General features: G+C 41.7%; 1 protein-coding gene across 7 annotated transcripts in view; it reads left to right on the forward strand.

Moving 5' to 3' along the window:
- MAP7 (microtubule associated protein 7) overlaps nt 1-26,709 on the forward strand; it is a 130,388-nt gene that overhangs the window by 59,810 nt on the left and 43,869 nt on the right. For all 7 annotated transcript variants that reach the window (XM_089530300.1, XM_089530299.1, XM_089530303.1 and 4 more), the window contains exons 2-3: nt 7,251-7,352; nt 16,845-16,922. In XM_089530300.1, the coding sequence (XP_089386426.1) occupies nt 7,251-7,352; nt 16,845-16,922 (180 nt within the window). The remainder of the gene's footprint in view (nt 1-7,250; nt 7,353-16,844; nt 16,923-26,709) is intronic.

The following is a 26,709-nucleotide window of genomic DNA, read 5'->3' on the forward strand; positions in this document are numbered from 1 at the left end:
TACCTGGAAGATAATGAACTCCAAATCTCAGGCTTTATGGTTGAGTATTTCCATATTAAAAAACCATCAATAAAATTATTTTTGTATTTATTTAGAAAACATTTACACAATAAATACAGGAGCCAAATCTCTACTTCGTTGCTGTTGTTACTGTCAATTCCCAGTTACAGTGATACTATCATAGAATTTTCTTGAAAAGACTTTTTTTCAAAGGAGGTTTGCCAGTGCCTACTTGTGAGGCTAAGAGCGTGTGACTTGTCCACGGTCATCCAGGCTGCATCCGCACTGCTTGAAATAATATAGTTTGACACCACTTCAGTTACCATGGCTCCCTGCTATGGAATTCTGGGAAGTGTAGTGTTCTGAGACCTTTAGCCTTCTCTGTCAAAGAGATCTGGTGCTTCAACAAACTACAATTCCCAGAATCCCATTGCATTGAGCCATTGCAATTAAAGTGTCGGTGTCAAACTGGATTATTTTTATAGTGTGAATGCAGCCCCAGTACACTAAGCAGGGGCTTGAAACTTGCTTTCCTGGAGTCCTAAACCAACAGTCCTACCACTTTGCCAGACTGGCTCTTGAATCTCTACAATTGCTTTACAATCTTAAATCTATTGTTTAGATTGGTTTAAAACACAGGGTAACTTTTCTCCTCCTGTGACAAGTCCTCTGTGCCTTTCTCTATTGCCAATGTCATTCATATGTCTTTATGCTGCCTGCATACAATATAAAATGGCCATGGAATATGTACCTCTTCATGCCATCATCTTCTGATGCCCTTCCTCCCTTTGAAATCAAGTAGGTGTTTAGTTTCTGGTAATGGTGCCTTCTCTACCATGGTGCTCCTTCCAGAGAGGCCCACCTAAAGACCACCTTTATGTCTCTTTTGGCATCAACTGAAGAAGAAAGATAGAGACTGCCTCACGAAAATGGAGACTCACCAATATCCAAGCCCCATAGGCTTGAATGGGCTGCATACCCGTGAGTGCCCATGGGGCATGTGCTGCAGGGGCGCTCCCAATTGAAAATAATAGAGGTCGCCTCTCCATGAATATTGAAGACCACGGACCTCAAGTCCAAGAGAAAGGAGGGGGGACTATAATTTTAAAAATGTTTGATGTTCTTACTTTGTCATATTTAAAATCTATTATTTTGTTATATGTCAACTATGTTAATTTTTAGCAGCTATTAATCTTCACATTATTTTAATTTGTTTCATTTGTAGACATTTTAGTAATTTAATATGATTTCTGAATTAAGTTATTTTTATTAACAGTTTAGTTAATGGATTTTACATATTCCTCTTTCCATCGTAATGTTAGCAAAATAATTTTATATGCTTTATGCAAAACAAAACAAAACAAAACAGACCACCTTGTATTTTGTTATTTATAGGTTTCTTTGTGACCCCCAGTGAAAATTTGAATGCATTGTAAAGTTTGCATGAAATTAATATACAAGTCTGTATATTAGAAGTGGCTGAAACCTGGAATAATTGTTTACAACTGTGCAGTTGGCACCGCCACAGAATGTCGTTGTAGGACTAGCTCTGTGCAGGTTCTGCAACAAAATGTACAGTAATGTCATTGTGATTTATCATTAATCCATTAGCGCTAATGCTTCCAAGCACTCATGATGATAGCCCCAGTGGGACAGGCCTGTTGGACCATTTCTGTCATGTGTGCTTTATAGTTTTCAGACTTTCTGCCTTCAAAGACTCCTTTCCCCTTTAACAGCTCTGCAGAAGAAACTCTCTGTGTTGCTGAGGTTTTGAGCATAACTTCATTTATTAGTAGTTCAGACCAGAACTATTCAGGTGTTGCATTCATCTTGGGTACATGAAGAGTACATATCCAGAACATACCTAATACTCCCCTGTGACCGAATTTTGTAGGGAAATCATCAAGAATTGTAGAAATTAACTGACAAATAAAAATAAATAAATTAACACTTCAACCAAGTTCAGCAGATATTTTTTAAAATGCTTGATCATTTATAATAAAGAAATGTTTATGCCCATTAATTGTTTTTTAAACCAGCTTACTTTTCTAAGAACACTTTCCAGTCTTCTGCGTGCCAGAAATCCTATGCATGTTGACTTGTTTGACCTTCAGTTGAGGTTCTTGTTTTTGGATTACATACAAATACAGGAGCTTAGCATTTAGTCCTTGAAATGCTGTGAACGTTAGTAGTTTCTGCCAGTTTTAAGTAAGTGATTAACCTTTGACTTCCCACGACTAGTAAAACCTTCTTCCAAATACCCACCCAGTGAATTTAACAATATGATATTAAATCCCTAAGGAACAGGGGTGGGGTGCAGTGGGGTTCATGAAGTAGAGTTTCTGAGTTGAACTGTCTCTGTTCTAGTATTGGACCATCAGGTGTAAAAAACAACCATAAGTTCTTAGGAAACAAGGACCATTTCAAGGCCATTTGTGAACACAAATCCAGAAATAATTTTTGTTTGCCACTGTCACCTCACCCCACCCAAAATGTAAAAATTCTACTCCACAGCAACTCAGACTCTGTATCACAGGCACAGCAACTCCTTGCCTTGTATTTAGTTTATAAATTGGTTAGTTGATATCCAGCTTTTCTCCCAAGGAATTCTACAGCCTGGGAGCAGGTACCAAGATGGCCCTCTTCTGTGTCCTCCCCAAAGGTGCCTGTAATGGTAGTAGGAATAAGAGACGCCTTGTCCCAACCATCGTAAAACCGCTTCATTGGCTTCTTTTAAGAAAAATCTAAAAACCCATTTATTTCGGTTGGCCTTCCCACCTTAGTTAATTGTTTTCTCTGCCCCTGTCCCCTTCCTTTTTTGACCCCGGACCATAGTAAATTGATTTTTCCCTTTCTTGCCTTGATATATGTAATTTATTGATTCCTGTTCTTATCTCTTGTAGCTATGTTTTTAACTTCATATTGTCTTGTTTTATCTTGTATTGTAATGTTTTTAACTTTTGTAAGCCGCCTTGATCATTTTTTATGGAAAGGCGGGGTAGAAATAAAAATTATTATTATTATTATTATTATTATTATTATTATTATTATTATTATTATTGGAAAGGCTCATATATGCCTGCTTTTTTTAGTTTGTCTTTTTATTGTAATTACTTATACAGAGGGATTTAGCAGAGAAAAGGAACCTGATGGTCCTCCATATATTGGATTCCAACCCATCAGCCTGACCACCATGGACAGTGGAAAGGAATGATATGACTTGTATTCTGTCATCTAGGGTTCTATTGGGTTCCACATCCCTAATTTATAGGTTGCCCTTCAGGGCTAACCCTATGGCTTATAGATAAGCAGTAAAACAGTTCCATTTTTAAAGGAATCAATAATTATAACATTCCCCCAAACAAGCCATGATTCCTAACATAAATCCAATAAAGGTCCCCAGTTTTTAATTTTTCCTTCTTCTGGTAGCCATGGAAGCATAAGGAAGCTACAAAAGACACTGAACCCTTCAGCAATGGATAGCCTGTGGAAACTCCTTTTCTGTAAAATTTCACTTTCAGAAGCTGCACTTAACATTGTTTACACCAACATTCTCCAATCCGGGGCCATACCAGTGTTTTGTATGAACCCTCCATCCAGTTGGAGATGCTGGGAGTTGTCGTCCAAAGCATCTAGAGGGCTTCAAGGAGCTTATACACTTTCAAGCACATTTTTGCAAGCCACGACAATTTAAGCATGTCCTTTACAGAACAGCATATATATTTTATGTCCACTACCAAGGTCTTCACTTTTCTTGTACAAATATGAATGGGGACTTACAGCTGGGATTGTATAGCTAGGGAGTCATGCACTGATTGAACATAAAACTAGCAACAGGTGCGTGTGCTGGAAGGTGCGTCTGGATGACAGGTTTCTGTGCTTCAATTCTAACTGGAAGTGTGGGTACATTTCAAAGTTGTATAGGCCTTCATCTGGGACAAAATTATCTACACTAATTTCATTGTTTAACATGGTGGACTGATAGGAATCAGCAGAAGAATTGGCACACTCCCCATGTCAGCTTCATATATAGGGTACCCTGAACTTTTCTTCACATGTGAAACCTGTCAGCATTCTTTTATATGAAACAGATCGTAAAATGGAATGGGTGGTTACTACTGCAACTCCATCATCCATGTTTGTTCTTTGTCAAAGTAAGGCTGCTGTAGGATATGATAACTCAAAGTTTCGTTCTGTTTGTTATACACATACTCAATAAAAGAATTAGCAAACTTAGTGTGATGTTTAATGGGACCAAAACAAAGGCCATAGTAAGATTCATCAGCTACTTCATCTTTCCAAACAAATGCTATTATTTCCGTATTGTATTGTATTAGAATGCACTTATATTTGACAATGCTTTGCCTAGGCTGACACAGCAAAACTTTTTATATAACATCAAGGGTTTTTTTCCTGGGAAATTGTGGTTTGGGAACCTTTTTTCTTGGAAATTGGAGTGAAAGAAATTATAAAAATTGTAGGTGCTACAGTTCAAATACCAATTTGATTCAAATAATTCAAATCACCAACAGCTAACCAACACTGGGTAAAAATCTTGATATTTATATTAAATATTATATATTTAATTAATACAAAGGGACCTTATAGCACTTTTGAGACTGAAAGAGAGATGTTGGTAGCATGACCTTTTGTAGACTTGAACTCAAGTCTATGAAAGCTCTGCTACCAACTTCTCTCTTTCATTTAGTCTCAAAAGTGCTACATACAAGACCTTGAGCTTCTGGGAGCTGAAGTCAAAAGCATCTTGGGAATCAAATGTTCCTTACTTCTCCATTAGAGCATGTCTGTCTGTCTGATTGATTGATTGATTGATTGATTGATTGATTGATTGATTTCTATCCTGCCTTTCTCTTTATGCAGGACCCAAAGTGACAATATTGTTCCATTGTTTCTGACAGAGCTAGCACTACCATTACAGTGAGCCAAAGGCAGCTGATACAGGGAGTTGCAGACCAGACAAATTTTAGCTGGCAACTCCTCAATCTTTATATATATCACTAAAATGGTTATAATTAAATAAGGATGTAAAACCTAGTAAAAATGCATAGATTATAGAATACAGAGCCTAACACCAATGACAGTGATTAGGTTGACACTGATCAAGATGATACGATCTGGCTTGGAAGGCTGATCTTCCTACATGCATTGTTTATTGTCATTGTTAATTGTATAGTTCCTATGAATCCCCTGATGAATAAAACATAATGATTATAAGACTTAATATATGATGCTTTGCATACAATGTTATGGAATATACCTACACTGAAGTGTCCAGGGAAAGCTATGCTTGTGATTGTCCCTGAAGGGAAGATATGTGTATGTACATATCAGTGAATACTTATAATAAATACAGTTGGCCCTCTGTTTTTGCAGGGGATCCATTCTGGAGCCCCCTGAAAATGGAGGCTTGTGAATATTCAAGCCTCACAGGCAGAGGTTGCCTATCCGCGGATATTTGAGGGCACAGATCTCAGATCTGCAAGTTAGGAGGGGCGACTGTAGACTAAATTAGTACTAAAAGAGTGTGTTCATTTCCATATTCTGGAACTCAAGACTTGAGATATTTAAATGGAGTGTAGATGTTAATCTGATCTGCCTGATTTAACCAGTAACATAATTTGAGTAACCAGAAGCTCATAAAGGTAATTTTTTAAAAAATTGTATTAAGTGACAATTGTAATCCTGTTAAGTAAAACAATTCCTTATTCCTATACAGATATTTTTTACATATTTTCTCTCAAAATCTCTCAAAACAAAAATGTTTAAAGAGGATATGGTCCATAGCTCTTTCAGAAAAATTAATATACAAATGAAGAGTAACAAGAGTGGACATAAAAGAAGATAGGTTTGAGAGTACTTGGAAGCCACTTATTGCTTATATTACTTAAGGCAGTACTGTACTTAAACCTTCTTGGGATCAGGAGCAGTGATTCCCAGCCTTTCTATGCCCTACACCCCTAAAAAATGTTTGGTTAATGTTTACACACTTTACAAAACTACTACATTTGAAGATGAAGAAGTCTAATTTTAAAACCATAAATTGAACAACATACAATACTGTGGGTGAACAAATTGAACTTTAATTTAAAAAAAAAAAAAGCCTTTAACTCAATGGATAAAATTCCAATCTAAATTGAGCAATTAGATTCTAGTTTATTCAGAGAGAAAAATGGAAATTATTACAAATTGTAAAATTCTCTCCTTTTGATTAAATAAGCATAAATAAATGAGACTACTATCTATGCAACACAACCACCTCCTACCACTTCTTAAAGCACACTGCAAGCTGGCTGAGTGATGACTCACAACTTGTCACTCAAGGACACAAACCACTCATTGTTGTATCCCCTGAAATGCCATCTCACACCCCTTGGGGGTGGAGGCACCCCAGGCTGGGAACCCTTGATCAAGACAGATTTATTATTTGTGATGTTTTAAGGGGTGGGTGGGATACTGGGATGGGATTTTGTATGTACTTTTTAACTTGTGCGTTGACTCATTGTCAATGACAGAGAGACAGGATATAAATAAAATTTTATGTTATTATTTTTTGGGAAAACATGTATTGCAGGTGATGTTTAATATATAGACAGCATTTAACTATTTGGAAGACAAATCATAATTATGGTGACTGACAGGGATAAGGTTCATGGCATCATGATTTGGGGAGAGGCAGGTGGAAGGGTTGGATAGAGGGAGCAGAGACTGATAAAGGTGACCCCAGACAGAACCCAAAATTAGCTGACAAGTGGCAAGGACTCTCAGTCTCTCACTTTAACAGTGTTTCCCATGTTTTGGCCTTCCAGTTGTTTTGGACTTCAGCCCCCAGAGTTCCTGTTGGCCTAACTGTCTAGGGCTTTTGGGAGTTGAAGCCAAAAACACGAGGAGAACCAAAGTTTGAGAAACACTGCTTTAAGAGATAGGAATGGGGAGCCATGTCTGTTTCAGGATCTTTAAAAAAATATACCATATTATTAGTAGTAGTAGTATTAGTAGTAGTAGTAGTAGTAGTAGTAGTATTTGGATTTCTATTAGCAGGGGGAGAATTTGTTTTTCCTTATATTCATATATGCCTGTAACAAAACCCCAATAGCTGTTTTTCCTAACCAGTCCCTACTGGAGATGCATTGTAGTTCTGTCTCTGGCTATCACAGGTTGACTAAATGACAACAAATGTAGCAGCAACTATGGGATTAACAGGCATTTATTTTTCTCTCTTTTCATTTTAGCATCTGAAAGCTCTAAAGTACAAGACAAAAAAGCTGCTTCATCCAGCCGCCCTTCCTCTGCTGCTTTAGGGCAGAATGCAAACAACGCTGGCGCCAGACCAGGTATCCATTTGTATACTTCCTGTTGCTTTTGCTAGCATAGATATGTGGCATCGCTGGCACTCAGTCTGAAGCTCCTGGTCATGGGACTCCCTCTCCAGGGAGACTTGCCTTGTGCCCATTTCAATATCTTTCAGGCATTCAGTAAATACACTTTTAATCTTATTGACATTTTAATGGGTAATGGTTTCAAGCTAGTATGCCAGAGGATGACATATTTTGAAACATTGTAATTGGCTGAAGTTTCTGTTTTGTTGCTTTTAATTGCTATTTCGTGTTGTGCTACTTATGTTACTTGCTCTTTTTAATCAGTTTATTGGTTTGTTTTAAAGTATGGTGTCAATTGCACTGGGTTAAATATTTTGAAGGGTGATATATGAGAACTTGAGAGCCAGTGTGGCTTAGTGGTTTAAGTGTTGGACTACGACTCTAGAGGTCAGGTTCGCTTCCCTTCTCAAGCACAAAATCCCACTTGGTGATCTTGGGCAAGTCACTTTCTCAGCCTCAGAAGAAGACAAAGGCAAAATCTCTCTGAACAAATCTTTCTAGGAAAATGCCACAATAGATCCCCCTTAAGGTCTCCATAAACCAGAAACCACTTGAAAGCACACAGCATCAACACAATAAATATGAAAACCTTAAGTCAGCTAAATAGAAATTATTTTCAATCCCCCTTTTCAAAATGTTGCAGTATTCCATACGTTCACATGCATGCATACACAATTTCTATAGGCACACTTGTTTGCTATACTTTTAATTTTTGTTTCTGACATAGAGCAGCCAGACTGAAAGACAAAGCAATGCTTGTTGCCAGAGAAGTCATATCTAGCTACAGTGATGCTTGGCTGGACTACTGTAACACACTGTATGGAAGCTGCCTTTGGAAATTGTTTGGAAACTTCTGTAGGTTCAAAATGTTGCATCTAGAGTACTGAATGGGTCCAGTTACAGGAAACATATAACTTTCTTATTGAAACACTTCCACTATTTGCTGGTTCATTTCCAGACACAGTTGCAAATGCCGGTTATATCTATATAGCTCTATACAACTTAGGGTCAGACCTTTTGAAAGAACATATCTTCTTATAGAAACCTATCAGAGTCTTTAAAATATTCGAAGAAGGGCTTTATTTTGTTCCCACCACCATCACAGGACCATCTAGTAAGGACATGGGAGGGATCCTTCCCAGTGACTGTTCCCAAGCTGTGGGATTCCCTTCCACTGGAGCCTAGGCTGACCTCTTCTCTGTTCTCCTTTCACTACCAGGCAAATACTTTTTTTAATTTCAAAAGGATGTTTAATTATTAATTGATCATGTGATCAATTAACCTTTTTTGGAGGGGGTGCTGAATTTTTAACTTTATTGTTATATTATAGCTTGTATAATCTTTTCACTCACTGCACCAGTATTGAGGATTTTTTTTAACAATCAAAACAATATTTTTGCATAGTAATAATAAAATAATAAAATTTTTATTTATATACCGCCCTTCCATCAGATCAGGGCGGTTTACAGCAATTAAAAATACAATCAATAATAAACATTAAAATCATACAACAATTACATAAAACATAAAAACAAAAACAAAAGGCCCCAGGTTAGCCAATCCCGTTGCCAGTGCGGCGGAAGGAGGCCTAAAAGACCTTAGTCAGGGAATGCAATTCCAAACAGGAAGGTCTTTAAATCCCATCTAAATTGGGCCAGGGAGGTAGCTGAGCGGAGCTCTATGGGCAGCGTGTTCCAAAGGGCCAGGGCGGCGATGGAAAATGTCCTCCTGGTGGTGGAGACAAACCTCGCCCCGGGAACCCTAAGTAATTGCTGCCCAGATGTTCTGAGGGTGCGGGGCGGAATGTATGGGGAGAGGCGGTCCTTCAGGTATCCTGGGCCCAAGCCATTTAGGGCTTTATAGGTCATCACCAACACCTTATATTGCGCCCGGAAGCGAATGGGCAGCCAATGGAGATCTTTTAATACCGGTGTTATATGGCTGGCCCTGGACGTGCCAGTGACCAGCCGGGCTGCCATGTTCTGCACCATTTGAAGCTTCCGGGTTTGGTATAAGGGTTGCCCCATGTAGAGTACATTGCAGAAATCCAGTCTCGAGGTTACCAGGGCGTGTACCACAGTTTCAAGGTCTCTCTGGGCCAGGTATGGGCGCAGCTGGCGAATAAGCCGAAGCTGATGACAGGTGCTCTTGACTGTCGCATTCACCTGAGCAGTCAGGCGAAGAGACGAGTCAAGAAGCACCCCCAGACTGCGCACGGAGTCCTTCACAGGGAGCGTGACCCCGTTCAGGACAGGTGGAACCACCGCCATTCCTGGGCTAGGGGAACCTATCACGAGTACCTCCGTTTTCTCTGGATTCAGCTTGAGTCAGTTTTCCCTCATCCAGCCCATTACTGACTCCAGACAGGCCACGAGAGGAGAGACGCCATCCTCAGTCACTGCATCAGTCGGAGACATAGAGAAGATTATTTGGGTGTCATCAGCGTACTGATAACCCCGCGCCCCATGTCTCCGGATGATCTCTCCCAGCGGTTTCATGTAAATGTTAAATAGCATGGGAGACAGAATGGCTCCTTGAGGGACCCCGGTTTTAAGGGCCCTCTCATCGGAGCACACATCTCCCAGCTGCACCATCTGGGACCTTCCAGAGAGATAGGAGCGGAACCACTGGAGCGCAGTGCCACCGACTCCTACCTCTGCTAGACGCCCCAGAAGGATACCATGGTCTATGGTATCAAAAGCCGCTGAGATGTCCAAGAGCACCAACAGGGACATGCTTCCCCTGTCGATGCCCAGACGGAGATCATCGACCAAGGCGACCATGGCCGTCTCAACTCCGTAACCCGCCCGAAAGCCAGTTTGAAATGGGTCCAGATAATCCGTTTCATCCAAGACCGCCTGAAGCTGGATTGCAACCGCCCTCTTGATCACCTTCCCCAAAAATGGCAGCAGTGAAACTGGCCGGTAATTATTATAAACCAGGGGGTCGAGGGAGGGCTTTTTTAATAAAGGTTTTACAATGGCCAATTTAAGGTCGGATGGAAATTGCCCTTCCCTCAAAGATGTATTAATGATCCGGCGTAACAATAGAGTTACAGCCGGTCCCCCCTGGGCTGCTAGCCACGAGGGACAGGGATCGAGAGAGCAGGTTGTCTTCCGAACACTTCCGAGGATCTTGTCCACATCCTCGGTACTTACCAACTCAAACCGATCCAGTTTAATAAAGTCCACGGAGGCCCTGGATACCTCTACTCTAGGTTCTGCCTGAATGTCGGCGTTAAGACCTTCGCTTATCCGAGAAGTTTTATCCGCGAAGAAGTTGTTAAAATGGTCACAGCAGGCCTTAGAAGGTTCAAGGATCTGGTTCAGGGCAGGAGGGAGCTGAGTTAGCTCCCTGACTACCCTGAACAACTCTGCTGGACGCGACTCCGCGGACGCGATACGAGCACCATAGAACGAGTTCTTTGCTGCTCGTATCGCCTCTCCGTAGTCCTCTAACAGTTGGGCTAGGAGAGTCTTGTCGTCTAAGCGAAGGTGTTTCCGCCAACGGTACTCTAGCCGTCGCAGCTCCCGCTTCCTTGCCCGGAGATCTTCCGTATACCAGGGCTTACGCTTGGAAGCGGGTCTGAGAGGGCGCTTGGGAGCGATACTGTGTATAGCCCTCGAGAGACCGGTATTCCAGATACCAGTCAGGGCATCAACAGAGTCGCCGTCACTTCCAACCATGTATCCCTCTAGGGCTTCCTGGAACCTTTTGGGTTCCATTAGCCTTCGAGGGTGGACCATCCTAATAGGTCCACCACCCCCGGGAGGGATCTGGGTAGAGACCTTGATTTTCGCCTCAACCAGGAAATGATCCGTCCATGGCAGGGGGGAAATATTAGATATTTCCACCCACGGATTTTCCGCATCAGAACAGAAGACCAAATCGAGAGTATTACCCGCACAATGCGTAGGACCCAGAATCAGCTGGGACAGGCCCATGGCCGCCATGGTATCCATGAATTCGCGAGCTGCACCGGGTGGAACATAGCTGGCCGTGAGGGAGATGTTGAAGTCGCCCAGGACGAGTAGCCTGGGCGTCTCCAGCATCAGTTCAGCGACCAGCTGTGTCAGCTCGTTAAGGGAGTCCGTTAGCGCACGGGGTGGCCGATACACCAACAGAATCCCTAGACTGTCCCTCGCCTTTAGGGTCAGGTAAATACACTCGATATAGGACGTCTGTCGGATGTGGTTCCTAGTGAGGGACACGGTGTTCCTATGTATCAAGGCCACACCCCTCCCCCGCCCACCTAACCTGGTCTGGTCCTTCACCGAGAACCCGGCAGGCAGGGCCTGAGCCCACACAGCATCCCCTTCAGGCCCAAGCCAGGTCTCGGTAATGCAAGCCAGATCGCAACCTTGGTCCTCCAACAGATCGTGGAGGATGTGGGACTTGTTGTTGATCGATCTGGCGTTGCACAGGAGCAGCGACAGGGTTTGTGGCACGGTTGGAGTGACCCTCAGGTCCCTTAGGTTGGGAGAGGGACAGGAAGGGGAGATAGATATGAGGCATCGATCTCGCCTTCCCCTGGAACGCAAGTCCCTCCTCCCACCGCCATGCCTCCCCCTGCCCCACACAACCTCAATGGGAGCTCCGCTCAAAGTGATGTTATCCCCTTCTTCCCCAGCCCATGCATCCCCCGCGTCCATGACCTCCCCCCACCCTACACCAGCAATTTAAAGAGCAGAGGTTAACCACCACAGGCATCCTCTGCTCTTAGGCTAACCCAAACCTCCCAAGCCCAGCAAAGACTGCGCAGCTGCGCAGCTGCGGAGTTCCGGAACGGTGCCCCTTCAGTCCGTGGGCGGCACTCCCGGGGCGGTGCGCAGATGCGCACCTCTGACACCCCGGGAGGAGGCCGCCCGGCAGAAGCACGGCTCTGGCTGCGGAGTCCGGCGAGGAGGCGGAGGGGGCGTGGCAGGAAGGTCCGGGCATCCGGCTTTTAAGCTCGCCGCTCTCACCTGGCGAGCACTCTCCCTGTCTTCCCCCCAGGAGTCTTTAAAGGGCCCACTCCCGGCTGCCGCAAGGTGCCAAAGCAGCCTAAAAAAGAGTCCCGCAAACGGTGCCCCTTCAGTCCGTGGGCGGCACTCCCGGGGCGGTGCGCAGATGCGCACCTCCGACACCCCGGGAGGAGGCCGCCCGGCAGAAGCGCGGCTCTGGCTGCGGAGTCCGGCGAGGAGGCGGAGGGGGCGTAGTAGTAAGATGGACTGAATAAGGAATAACCTAGTCCTGTTTAGTGCCTTCTGGGATTGTTGGATTGCAACTCTCATTGCTCCTAGAAATCATATTTATACCCATTATCTATGCTGCCAAGGATGATTGGAATGTAGGTCAGCAAATTTGGGGAACACAAGACTGAAGCAGGCAAATCCAAAGCTATATAGGAAGAGAGATAGCAGCTAACAGTGAAGAGCTCATAGTTGTTTCTAGGTAAAGAAAGCTCAATGTCTTTTCAGTATATTTACTGTGATGTTCATGGTTGCACTTACGCAGCTGTGTACTGCATACTTTAAAAGTGTGATGATTATCACAATCACTGAATATAAGAAGCCCCATACAGTATTAACTGAATACTTTATGCACATCAACATAAGGCTGTAATGGTGTGCATGAGCTTACTAATGTTACTTGATATTCCTTTAGCAGTATTTGTACATCTACACTATTTAAACAACTGAAACACAAAAAAGATGCAGACTTAGGTCACACAGTAACTTGTTCCTCTTTTTGTTTGTTTGTTTGTGTGCGTGAGAGAGAGAGAGAGAGAGAGAGAGAGAGAGAGAGAGAGAGCATTGTATATACTCAGAGGCACTGAGTATATAAAACCAATTTCAAGAATAAGCCCTGGAAAGACCTGGCTGAAGCTAAATTCTGCTTATGTTCAGTTCGGGCATGTTCCAGTTTTGTTTTGCTTACCTCAGAGGTTCCAGACTAGTATGGATTTTCTGTTCAGGTTCACTGAAAGTATTAACTTTGCTTCCTGTCTGGTTACATAATGCCCAAACAGCACATTTCCCTTCCTTCTTTTATAACCCTTGGCAGGGACAGTGACAAATAAATCTGGAAAGAGTTATGTTTTCTCAGACATACTCAATGTACCCAGTGTCAGTTTTACAATTGCCTCAGTGCCATTTGTTCTGCTGCTCAGATTTGGAAGACCTTCAAAAGAAAAGGCAGTGTATTCAAAATAGGAAGAAATTAAGGAATCCCACATCCTGTTTAACTTTGGTGCATTCCTTCATCATTTATCATAATTTTAACATGATCTGTAGCAAAGCATAAGCAGATTGTTCATACTTATAACCCATTTTCTAGCACCTAAGCATGTTGCCAAAAAAAAAACCTTTTAATTTGCATCCCCTTAATGCACAAGTCACATGAACAAGGCCTTTTCAGAATTAACTTGTTACTGTTAACAAGTTATTTCTGATTAATACCTTATCCAGTAATGAAGAAGCATCTGAGGGTGCCCCTGCACTGTAGAAATAATGCAGTTTGACACCACTTAAACTGCCATGGCTCCATCCTACAGAATGCTGGGATCTGTTGTTTTGTGAGGCACCAGTACTCTAACAGATAAAGATAAAGACTTCGGCCATGTTCCCACTATGATTTAAAGCGAATTGCTGAATGGGTTATATGACCATCGTTTCCATTTGAAACTGGTTCTGATCCTACTGTGATTTGTATCAATTACGACGAAGTGAGGCAAATGCAAAATAAAAATAAATCCACTCTTTCCCAACACTAGTTCTTTTGAAAAGAATCGATTCCAAAGCGTATTCAACAATTGGGAACAACAGATCTGAATCACCATTATTCTGGAGGAGAAAGACCATCCCTGCAAAGTTTTTGGTAGATCCACCCCTACCACCCCCCCCCCCAGCGCTGCCTTTGTGCTTATGATGTGTCCTATGGGTGCATGTCTTTAAAACAAACAAGCAAAATAACCAATACACTTGCAAATACAGTGGATCCTCGGTATACGCGGGGATCCGTTCCGGACCCCCCCCGCGTATACCAAAATCCGCGTATGCTCAAAGCAGTATTTGTCCAATGGCGGCGCACGTGCACCGCCATTGGACAGAAAAGTCTCCTCCCTCCCTACCTACCTAAACTAACCTACCTTCCCTCCCTCCCTCCCTCCCTCCCTCCCTCCCTCCCTCCTTACCTGTGTCGCCGGGCCGCAGCAGATCACAAACCAGTTTAAATATAAGTGGGAATAAGCTCTTTGTAAAACTTTAAATCCCAGGATTCCATAGGATGGAGCTGCACCATTTAAAGTGATGTCAAACTGCATTATTTCTACAGTGTAGCTGCACGCTAGATACATTATGGCTGTTATGTGATAAGAGGTGATTTAACTTCTTTTTACATTATAATTGTTACGTGTGTGTGTGTGTGTGTGTGTGAGAGAGAGAGAGAGAGAGAGAGAGAGAGAGAAATCCTTTTATTACTGCTTTTGTCAGGTAAGCCCCACTGACTTCACTAAGATTTCCTCATAAATGTATACATGTTGGCAGCCTTAACCCCTAGCAGTGAAATGAGGAAAGAGAAAGATCTGTTGTGAAATTGAGTTATGGTTTAAAAGTAGACCACAACTTTAATTCAACTGCAACATGTCATATTTATTTTATTTTATTTTATTTTATTTTTATCCTGCCTTTCTCCCAAAATGGGACCTAAGGGGCAAACCAATCACAGTCAAAGATGTCTTCTCCAGGTTGACAAGGTGTATGCAAATACAGGTTGAAGGGATGTGGGGTACTGTGGTTCAGTGATGAGCAATTTTTCACTTAGGACTCCCCCTTCACCTGCCTGCCTGGGAAGCATTAGTACAGGTCTTTATTTCTAGGCAGTCTGTGTGATGAGGCTTAAGGTTCAGGTGGAGAGGTCATCTGCATCTGCCCAGGCTACCAGTTACCCCCTCCCCCCCGGGCTTTGTCAACCTGTCCCCCCCCCCCCTTGAGCTTTTGCCAAGAGTGGGGATTCAAACTCTGGTCTCCAGCATTGTATTGTAATCCAACACTCAAGCCACTACACCACACTGGCAGTTTTTTCTTTTTAGTTAGCCCTTTTTGAGTGTACAGTGTGGTCCCTCCAGATCTGCGGCCTTGGCACTTGCAGCATCAGCCATTCATGACGCCAAGGTTGCGACTCCCTCCCTCCCTTCTCAATCCCTTACTGCCATCTTCCCCCTGGCACTGGGGACTTTAATCAGAGCCCGGGCCACCATCAATTGATTATAATTGACCATTGGCTGCAGCAGAGGAGGTGGGGCATATGCACACCAGGCCCCGAGTGCTGCTGAGAAAGAGAGTCCTGGTGGCTGCCAGGGCTGATTACAAGACCCTGCAGCTCAGGCTCTGATTAAAGCCCCCAGCGCCAGAGGGAAGATGCCAATAAGGGAGGGAGGGAGGGAGGGAATATCACAAATAGTCAAGACCCATTGCCCTCAGCGATGCCATTGGGGACAATGGGACTTGAATATTTGCAAAATTTCGCATTTGCAAAGGGGGTGGGGCAGAACGTATCACCTACAAATCTGGAAGGACCATTGTGGTTATTTTTAACATTGTTTTAGGCATTGTTTTAGTATGTTTTGTACCACCAGGCAGCAGAATGTAGCATTCAGATGTGATTTTGAAAAGTAACTGAAAAGTAACTATTTTGGTAACCAGTAAGAAAATGGAATGGAAGAATCACATTAAAATTGTAACTGGGAATCTAGGAGCTATAATTCAAAACATCACTTCTACAACCTCCACTTGGAATTTCCATGAATTTTGCCATCTAGGAACAAAAAGGCCTGATGAGTTTTCACATAATTTTACATAATTTGTTAAATATAATTTACATAATTAATTAAAAATAAATAAATAAAATTGTAACTGTTACTTTAGTGGCGACATGTATACATGTATCACATATCTGTGATATGGTTACTTTAGAGTCAGCATAAGTCAAAAATGACTTAAAGGCACTCAACAACAACATCTCTCATTATCCATGTTGGCTATGGACGATGGGGTTTCTTATCCAAAACATCAAGAGGGTGCCTTGTTGAGTACCATAATATATGGCCATCTTCTCCTCTTCTTCATTAACATGGTTTATACGCCACCCTGGGATTCAGGGCAGATTAGATTTGAAAACAAGTATAGTTTAGCTAAACAGACACAAAGATTAACACTAAAATAGAATTAATATGTTCACAATATTAAAACAATTTAAAACATGCTTTTAAAAAGGATAAAAAGCTGTTAAAAGCAGTTTTATAGTTTCAGCAGTTTCCACATACTAGCTGGAAGATGCTGGAAGAATTCAATTGCACAAATTTTTAAACTGGTTAAATTGACACTGCTTAGATTATGTTTTCAAATTCCTGAATTTTAAATCTTGAGCTTTCTAAAATGAGATTTTAAATACGCTGTTGTTTTGTAGACTCTGCACCCATACTCAAAGTCGATGAAAGACAACGGCTTGCCCGAGAAAGGCGAGAGGAACGGGAGAAACTGATAGGTGAGTCATATGCAATTTACTCTTAACTACTTCATAATTCAGATGAGTCATAACTCACATGCTTATCTTTTGACATTTATATTATATGTTCAGCAGCATAAAATGTGAGGTTCTAATTAACAGTGACATATTATCTTTTGTTGTCATTTGGAATCTTACGAATAAATATCCATGCAGTGGCATCACTAGCTAGGGTGTCACTTGGTGCAGAGGGTGACACCCGGAATGGGTGTGCATTCATCCTTTTTCTCCTCTATGACTGGATTGTCTCCCCAGGGAGAAAGTCTGGTGATGGAGCTTCCAGGAAGGGTGCTGGTTTGCTCCTCCTCTTTTTCATCACCAGGCTTCATCTCCAGGGATAAGATCTGGTGATGGAGCAGCCAGAAAGCGAGCATGGTTCCCCAAGGAGAAAGCCCAGCAACAGAACAACCGGAAAGGATGCCCATTCACCCCTCCTCTTCTCTGTCAACAGGCTTCCACCCTAGTAACTTTGTGAGACTGTAGCCTGAAGCAGATGGGCCAAATAAAGCGGCTTCTGTCCAATTTGGGAGTGTGGCATTTAAACAATGCACACCCCTGAAGCGGACGGATGTCATTCTGAGGCTGCCTAAGGTGGCTCGAAGTCAGCTGGGAAAGGAGCAGGAAAAATGCTCCTGCTGGTGGTGCCTTGAGACCATTGGTGGTGGCCCATTTTGAGAGCAAGCCATCTGGTCACTGCAGATCGATCCATTTCGCCCATCTGCTTTATCCCTAAGGAGACTGTCACATGAGGATAAGAAACAGGAGAAAAGTGCTATGCTCTCCTCGTGTTTGTGTGATTGCAGGAAGATTTTCACATGACATTCTGCACATACTATACTTGTCCCATCATCAAAGCGTTGTGCTAGTGCAACTTCTCATTCACAACAAAAAAGCAACAGTGAAACTTGCCAATAGTGCTTCATTAGTGCTACTGTGAACAAGTGAAAGGCAATCATGTTTCAATAGCGCCATTGAGAATCCATCATTAAAGCTTCCAGAAATAAATTAAATCCCCCAGTCCCCCAGTGTGCCTTTCAACAGAATCACTTCCTGTGTCACACTTGTGAGTCACAGGAGAGTTCCTCAGCAGTGAAAGACTACATGTTTTTTTTCTCTCTCCAATCACAACCTCTTATTTTGACATGTGGAATGTAAAAGCACTCTTTTACAGTTTGTGAATCTTTAATGCCCTGTTATTGTGACACTGTGTAAAAGAAAGTGTTGAAATTTCACCATTGCATCATTCTTGCTAAATAACATTAGAATAGCGTTATTAAAGTATAGATAGCCCTTGTGTGATAATCTCCTAAGCAATCTTTGAATACAGTTTCTGAGGCTCCTGGGTTTCTGTCTTTAATCACCCATATTCTCTTTTTTTAGAAAAAAGCAGGCTCACTAAAGGCATCTGAACTGCAGACCATTCATGGAGGGGGGGGGCAGTTTCCCCAGTTTCCCCTTCCATGAAAGTAATTTTGTAAATATATAACTGCTGTATAACTGCTGGCACTCTTAATATTGTGAAAAATGCCTTCCTCAGTGTGATGCTTGCTATCATGCTGTATTTTAAACTAGATTATAATGGTACAGTACATATACCTTTAGTTGACTTGGGTGATATTTGTTGGTTTGGCATTTCAGTAGGATAGGCGGGATACAAACGGGCAGGGGAAGACGTCTTGGAGGTGTATTCTGCTGAATACGGAGCCTCCAGACCGCCCACCCCGGGGGCGTGGCTCAGGAGATGGGGCTTCCACATGGGGGGCAGTGAAGACGCCTCACCTGGGGCCGTTTCTGACCCACAGTTTCCAAACCGCCACCTCGGAGGACGCTGCAAAGAGAGAGGCAGCTTCCTCACGGGCGGCCAAAAACGGGGCTTTTTTTTTCCCTTTGCCGGCTGGCGGATGCGCAGCTGCGCAGCTGCAGCGCTAAGCAGCGGCGGCAGAAAGCCTATGGGCACATTTAAAGTGCCCAAGCCCCTTTAAAACTTTTTCCCCCGCTCTGCCCAAGAACAATGGTGGTCTCCTGCCAGCTGGTGATCAGCTGGTGTTGGCATCCTTGTCCACTTGCACTTTGCCAATGTCACCAGCATCATGGATGCCTCCTCTCCTTTGGTCCCCGCGCTCCTGCTGAATCTGCAATGCACAGCCACAGCTGTCGCCGCTGCCACCGCTGTCCCCCTGCCATCCCCCATCACCTCCCTTGTACATATGTAAATATTTACAGTTTTAGCAGTCTTTATTGTTAGGTGAAAATGGCACAGGAATGTGTGTAGGGGCTCACTTTAAAGTCCAAACTTTCCAAGCAGCGCATGCGTACATGTTGCTCTAGGGTTAGGGTTAGGGTTAGGGTTAGGGTTACGAGTCTTAAAATGCGCTGCAGCTGTGCTGCAGCTTCCACACCTGCATGGCAGCTGACACTGCAATTAAAGCCTGACTGCAAACTGTGCATGTTCCAGGACCCCGACTCATTATGCGACGCAGCAGACACGGAGCTTTTAAATGGGCAACTTAAATTAGCGGCGTAGCAATTCTGGCATACCGGTGCAGCAGCTTACAGACGGAGCTGCGCAGCTGCGCATCAAACGGAAAAGAAGCGGAGAAAAGCAGCACCTTTTTAATGCCGCTTCTTCCCGCTTGGGGCGTGCAGGGGGCGTGTTCATGGCGGCATTCAGGTAAGGCCCGTCTGAAGGCTCTACCTTCATGACGTCATGAATACACCCCTTTTTGCCCGTCTGTATCCCGCCATAGAAAGCAAAACAATCTCATTATTCCACATTCTAACTAGAGAATGTGCATACTGCTATATTCGAACAATATAACATCATTGCATTATTTCATGATACGTACAAATAAGCAAGAAAAAAAATGATGAGAAAATACCATACAATGCTAAAGCTATTTCGTGAGGTGGTTTTGACTAATATATGCTTTGTTCTTCTATTGCAACTTATATTTGAGCCACTTGCCCCTAAAGAACAGATGAAGCACATTCCTTCATTTCTATTTTTTAATTTTTAAAAAATATTTATTTAGTTATTGCCAGTGTCCTTTTTTTATTTAGGAAGCATAGCCCTAGATGAGGCTATACCAGTGGTTCCCAAACTGTGGGGGGGGGGGGGGGAACCATCAGGGGGGTACAAGAGTTTCTCAAGAGGGGTGCAAGACTTAGAGGCCTTGTTCCTTTCTACTTCTACTCCTTCTACTCCTACTCCTCTTGCCAAACTTTGTATCCTGGAGAGGGAATAGAAAGGTGAAGAGGACTCAAGGAGCAGTTGCCTCTGCCTGAGGGAGGAGAAGGAGGAGACCAGGGAAGCTTTCTGGATCATGGCCTCTGGCAAAGTCTATCTGAAGCTGCCACTTCTTCTTCTCTCACCAGTCCCATCATTACCCTGGTTTTTGGAAGGAGATGCTGCTGCATGAATATATTCATGTATATTCATGAATATACATGAATGTGCAAATGAAAATACACACACTAAACAAACAGTTTTTTTTATTCAAATACTACATTGAGTGGGGGGGACACCATCCACATGTAGATGTAAAGGAGGTCACAAGAATTAAAAAACCTCTGGGAACCATTGGGCTTGACTATTTGCTCATTGTCTCCTTTGACTAGTTCCCTAGGATCTGAGTCAGAGGTATTTCATATTGCTGCTGGATTAAAGGATTTTGGGGGTTACAGTCCAAAAAATAAGGGACATGGTGGCTTAGTGGTTAAGATGCCAATTCTGACAATCACAAGATCAGAAGTTTGGCAGTTCAAAGCCCAAGCACCGTGTGACGGAGTGAGCTCCTGTCACTAGTTCCAGCTTCTGCCAACCTAGTAGTTTTAAAGTATGTATAAGTGCAAGTAGATAAATAGTTACCACTTTGGTGGGAAGGTAACAGCATTCCATGTGGTCATGCTTGCCACATGCCCACCGGAGTTGTCTTTGGACAATGCTAGCTCCTTTGGCTTAGTAACAGAGATCAGCACTGCCCCCTGCAGTTGGACACGAGTTGACAACCTTGTCAAAGGGGAAACCTTTATCTTTAGTCCTAAAAGTAATTTCTCTGATTTTTGTTTTTGAGATTAAAGATCCCAGAAGTTGACTCTAAAGCATTCTCCATGCAGGGCATAGTAGTTACTGTTCTACTTTCTTGTTCTTTTCAGCACGAACAATAAATAAAATTTTATAATCACTGTTATCTGTTCCTGACAATTTATTTCTCTCAACTGCTTTGAGTCCACTTCACTTTCTAAAATTGTAGGTTCATCTGCAAATTTTTCTTGAATTAAACAGTGGTTTCCCCCCCATCTGTTTTAGATAGTTCTTCCATGTATTGTTTCCATTGTCTTTTTATTTGTACTTAGTCGTATAATGTGTTCCCTCACTGGTCATAGACCATCCCCACTCTCTTGCTTTAGATTTCCTTTTGATTTCTCAGATCTTAAGGAAGAGGCCTTTTGGAGTCTCCCTCCTTAGAGGTCTTTAAGCAGAGGCTGGATGGCCATCTATCGGGTATGCTTTGATTGAGAGTTCCTGCATGGCAGGGGGTTAGATTGGATAGCCCTTGTGGTCTCTTCCAACTCTAGGATTCTATGATTCTTACTTTTTTGTTGTTAAATTCCTTTTCTCTCCCTTGATTATTATAGTAGTTCTCATTTTTTCCCTTCACACAAGTCATCAAACAGCTGGATTCATGTTTCTGACCGCATGTTTGTCACCTTTTACTTTTGTTTCTTGTCTGTCCTTAACTGGTTGAAAAGTTACACCTGTCATTGATGCTTCACTTTCTTTTTTGCTGTAGAGAGTGCCCTTTTTGTATTCCTCCCTGACAATGTCCCTGTCTTCAGTGCAGAGTAATGTCCCTGTCTTCAGTGCAGAGTTCTTTTGGCTCCCAGTAAATTAGGCTTAATATTGTAAATCTATTTTTATATTATCTTTAAACTGTCTGGGTATGTTCTTCAGGTTGCATTTTGGAGCAGTAGTTGGTTTAGTTTTCTTCTTTAGCTTTTCTGTAATTTTTCATATTAGCAGTTCATGATATTAAAATGTAAAGCAGACCCAGCCTAAACACAATGATCCCTTCCCCATTTGTATTTATTTTCTGACCAACAAACCAGGATGTTTATAAGGATCCTTTTTTAAAAGTCATCTATCAGTATGGTTTTCTTTACTGATACTGCTCAAACCTAAAAATAACTGGATTAAACTGAGCTTGCTTGTTAACTTTGAAAGAATGGCCCAGGACAATGGGAGTGAATGAATCAAGGACATGGAACAAAAGATAAAGCTCCATGTTGGAAAAAGGCAGAGTATCCGTAATGGATCAGTAACGTTTTCATAGAAAGTGGATGTGTAACATTTTTCCTTCCAATAATTCTGAGGGCAAGAATGCTTTTTGAGGAGAGAGTGGCAAGATTATACTGAAAAGTCTTATAGCATTCATAACAGCAGGAGAAAACATTTCAGATTTAGTTAATTTCTGCCTGTTTCAGTGGACCCTCTGTATCTGCTGGCGTTCCATTCCAGGATCCCCATGGATACCAAAATCCATGCATACCCAGTCTCATTGTATATAATGGCGTAGTAAAATGACATCCCTTCTATAAAGTGACAAAATCACTTAATTTTAGAATTTAAAAAAACATTTTCAATATGTGGATGGTTGAATCCATGTATGTAGGATCTGTGGAAACAGAGGGCTGACTGTAAAATGTAAAATCAGTGTTCTGAAGTGCTACCTATCTCTCTTGGGAGAAAACATTAACAAATTGCTTCTTCCTGACTTTCTGCAAATTGCTGTTTCACATTTCTACTCACCCTGTTCCCTGAAAGGAGTAAATAATTGGTGTGTGTCCCCTGGAATTCTAAAAATATTAACTCTGTCTCAGCAAAGTGCAAGTTCAGTGATATTTTGAACCACTTTGTTAAGAAGGCAAGTGCTGATGCCCTGTCTATATAAATTCTGATGCAGGACTATTTTCTTTCTGGTTGAACATTGGCAGGAATTCAAAGAAACCTTGCTTAACCCAAAATGAGTTTGAGTACCAATTGGTGGAAGGAACATTCCCTAGAGACAAGATTTTGTTTTTACACACCCTGTTGAGAATCTTCACTTTTCAAACTAAATTTATTGGCCACTGAAAGGGAGCACCTATACTTCAGAATTAAATTCTATGACTTTCTAGTCTGTTCTGTCTTTAGCTAGATCTAGATGACAGGCTTCCATTTGGATTTGCATCTATTTAATAAGGAATTGTGACCACATGGAATATCCAGAGTCTGAGGTATAGAGAATATGACTTTCTTTAAGGTAGAGTTTAAATTGTAAGGAGACTAGCTTTTCCATAGTGATAGTGAGTCTGTCTTAAAGTACACAACTGAGGCATGCAGAATCAAAACAGAGTTGGAAAGATCATGTTGTCCATCGCCTTGTTTCATGGAGAATATCCAGAGCTAGCACAACCCTCAGAGTCCAGTTTGATGATCTCCAGCGAGGGAGAATCCACCTTCTCAGAAATGGAACAATCTGCTCTTACTATCAAGGGATTTCACCAAATCTTAAACTAAATCAGGGATGCACAATTGCAATGAGCTAAGGGCAGATTGTCTTCCTTGGGATCCTCCAGGGGCCACTGGGAATGCCAAAAAAAACCATGCAGAAGTGCTTGTCTACTTCTGGTGTAAAGAACAATATTTTCTCCCTTTTGTTTTAAGCGTTGGTGGTTGGAGGGACAGTTGCAATCTATTTAAAAAGATTAATTGTCTCTCCTATTGGCTATTGCCCCTCTCCTATGAAAAGAGAATGGGAAAGGACAGTCTGACAGGTACCAGGGCTGGTAATTATCTGCCTTAGAAGTAAAATTCTGTAATGCAAGCCCGTTAGATCTAGACCTCCCCTCTGTAAAAGCACAGAAACAAGACATTGTTAAGTACTGTGTGACAGAGGAGGGGTAGGTTTCTTTTCCTTCAATTACAAAGGAGAGACTTAATGTGACTCTTTAGTCATTAGCATTCAACAAAAACAATGAGACTATTTTTCAATATGAAATATCCATGTTTTTCAGTAGTTTTTTTGTTTGTTTCTTTCTTTGTTGATGGTGTTTCACTTCTAAGCTTATTAAAGTGAGCCATTGAGCTCTGAAATGAATTTGCTCTTTGCATGATATCCCAAAATCAAGTTTTTGTTTTAGTAATATGTCAAAATAGGCTTTTTTTCTTTTGTTGCAACATTCATCATATTAAATGGCATAAGCATTACAGTTCTTGGGTCTGGTGAACTTGCTTGTTCTATGAAAGTATTGCTTTTAAAAACCTTGTGTCCCTCAAGAAAGATTTTTTCTCTCCAGATACCCACACCCTTCATAAACAGCCTAAAGCAAATCAAAAAGTGAATCTGACTTACACTCTGTGAACAGAAAACCACTGGGTTTCCACCAGAACATGGAATCATCACATCAGAGAGTCACATTTCCCCCAACCTTATGCTAAAGGAGTGGACAGGAGGTAGATCTTCTATTTAGAGGTGGAGCAAGTTCTTCTGACACCTGAAATGTAAAGAGAAGCACCATCATCACCTGCCATCACTGCCCAATTTACATTCTCTTTGTGAAGCCCAAATGTCTTTCTCTGAAGTCTTGCCCCCAAAATGGTTCTTAAAGTGGCACTGACATTCTCCCTGAACACGCTGCTTGTAATGCATTGACTCCAAGATCCCTGGCTGGCTCTGGATAGGAGTTGTTCAATGAAATGGGGGGAAATAAAATAATTCACTCCCACCCAAAAATTACTTTGTTTAATAAAAGGAGAAATAAAATCAATTATACAGTTAAAGCGAATAAAAAAATGAGAATGATTAGGTATGGGTTATGAATGCCTAAGAGATATGAACTGTTTTCAGTTCAGGTGTGCAGAAGTCATAAGAAATACAGGTTTGCAATTTTAAAAAACCCAACAAGGTGGAATCCCCATCCTGGTGTCAATAGTATGTCAGTGGTAAACTGCTCCATGTAGACTAGCCCTGCTATGTATGGAGTAACCAAAGTAAATAGCTTTGGAAAGAGGCATGTCTATTAACTTTTGACTTAATGGTAAATGTTTATTTCTCAAGCAATGTTGACGTTTCACCCTGTGAGTTTCCCAGCTATTTTCTCTTTGACAAGTGAAGTCTTTATGTGGTGCCTTCATTTCAATTATTTGTTTGCTCTGCTCCTCTTTGGTCTGTACAACATTATCAAGATGTATAATTTGATGTCTATAATATACTTCTCTATAGTTAGAATTTACATCATGCTAATATTGTTGTGTTATGTTTAAGCATATTCATAACTGCATGGATTTTAAGTATTCCCTTCTTTTTCTGCCCCTTTTTCAAATAGCCAAAGGACAATTTGATGGCAGTTAAAAGTTTAATTTTAAGGAATCTTTCTTGGCATTCAAAGCAAAATTCTCAATGTGCCATCAATCAATGAAACAAAAAATGTTCCCTGGGTGGCAAAGCAGTGAAGTGTGATGAAGAATTAGATAGGATTTGTATCAATTGTGGTTATATTTTTAGCAAGTAGAGTGCAAGGAGTCACATTTTGAATGTGCTCCCAAATTAGAACCAATCTACTTTGTTCATTGCCCCTTACATTCTCAGAAACTGCTGCAGTATTGAACATTGGTTTGACAACACCTGTTCTGTACTTTATTATAGTTGTATTTATTTTATTGAGGGGGTTCTCTTCTCAATTTAAATGTACTTTGTTGCAAGTTGCCTGAGATGTCTCTGGAGTAGGGAGCATATACGTTTTAAAATTTGTGTAGCTGTTTGTGTAAAACATAATGTCATTTGGTCTGGGATTATTATTATTATTATTAACCTTTATTTATGAAGCACTGTAAATTTACACAGCGCTGTACATGCAATCTTTTTAGTTAGACGGATCCCTGCCCTCGGGCTTACAATCTAAACAGACATGACACAGAAGGAGAAGGGAGTGGTGGAGGGAAAGGGTAAGAGGTCCAGCAGTTACTCTCTATCTCCAAGGCCTGGACCAAGGCAGATGGACTGGAGGGAGGGCTTGGCTTTATAATGGATGGTTAATCATTTTCCAGGGAAAATACATACTCTCAAGTAGGATAATGCATATACAGTACATAGCAATACAGGAAATGGTTTGATAAACAGGCACCAAAAGAAAGCTGATAATTCTTAATAGTCTGAATTTTCACATTTTGAGGTTGCTGTCTCCTAGTGGGGGTTTATTTCCTCTTATTATGAACACTGACTAAAAGGTTGGAAAGCCATGGGAACATATCGTGTGGGCTAGAAGGAATAAGGAAGGAGGAAAACAGACAGACATGAATATAATCCAAAATGTTTCTTTAAAGTTTCATTGTTATTAAAATATATGCTAAATACCAAATTACAGTAGGAACACTGAGCCTTGGACAAATGATTTCTTTCTGTTACATAGCAAACATAGTTTGCATTATCAAACACAAGTTATATGACAATTTGACAGAGCTAGCACCCCATCCTGTGTATAAAAATCATTTCAGTCAATCAATAACTTTATTTATATGCCTCCTTTTCATGAAGAATGTGACTCAAGATGACTTCTCCACTTGTTAAATTTTTAGCAGCAGTGATAACAACAGGTTAAACCTCATTAAAAAGAACAGAAAAGTGTTATTTGGGTAGGACCTAATTTCATGGCAGAGTGTTGTCATTGTGTGCCTTCAAGTCATTTCCAGCTTATGGCAACCCCAAGGCAACTCTATCATGGGGTC

The sequence above is a fragment of the Sceloporus occidentalis genome, unplaced genomic scaffold (genome assembly GCF_023333645.1).
Source record: "Sceloporus occidentalis isolate IW3139 unplaced genomic scaffold, rSceOcc1.0.p SCAF_6, whole genome shotgun sequence".
NCBI classification, from domain to species: Eukaryota; Metazoa; Chordata; class Lepidosauria; order Squamata; family Phrynosomatidae; genus Sceloporus; species Sceloporus occidentalis.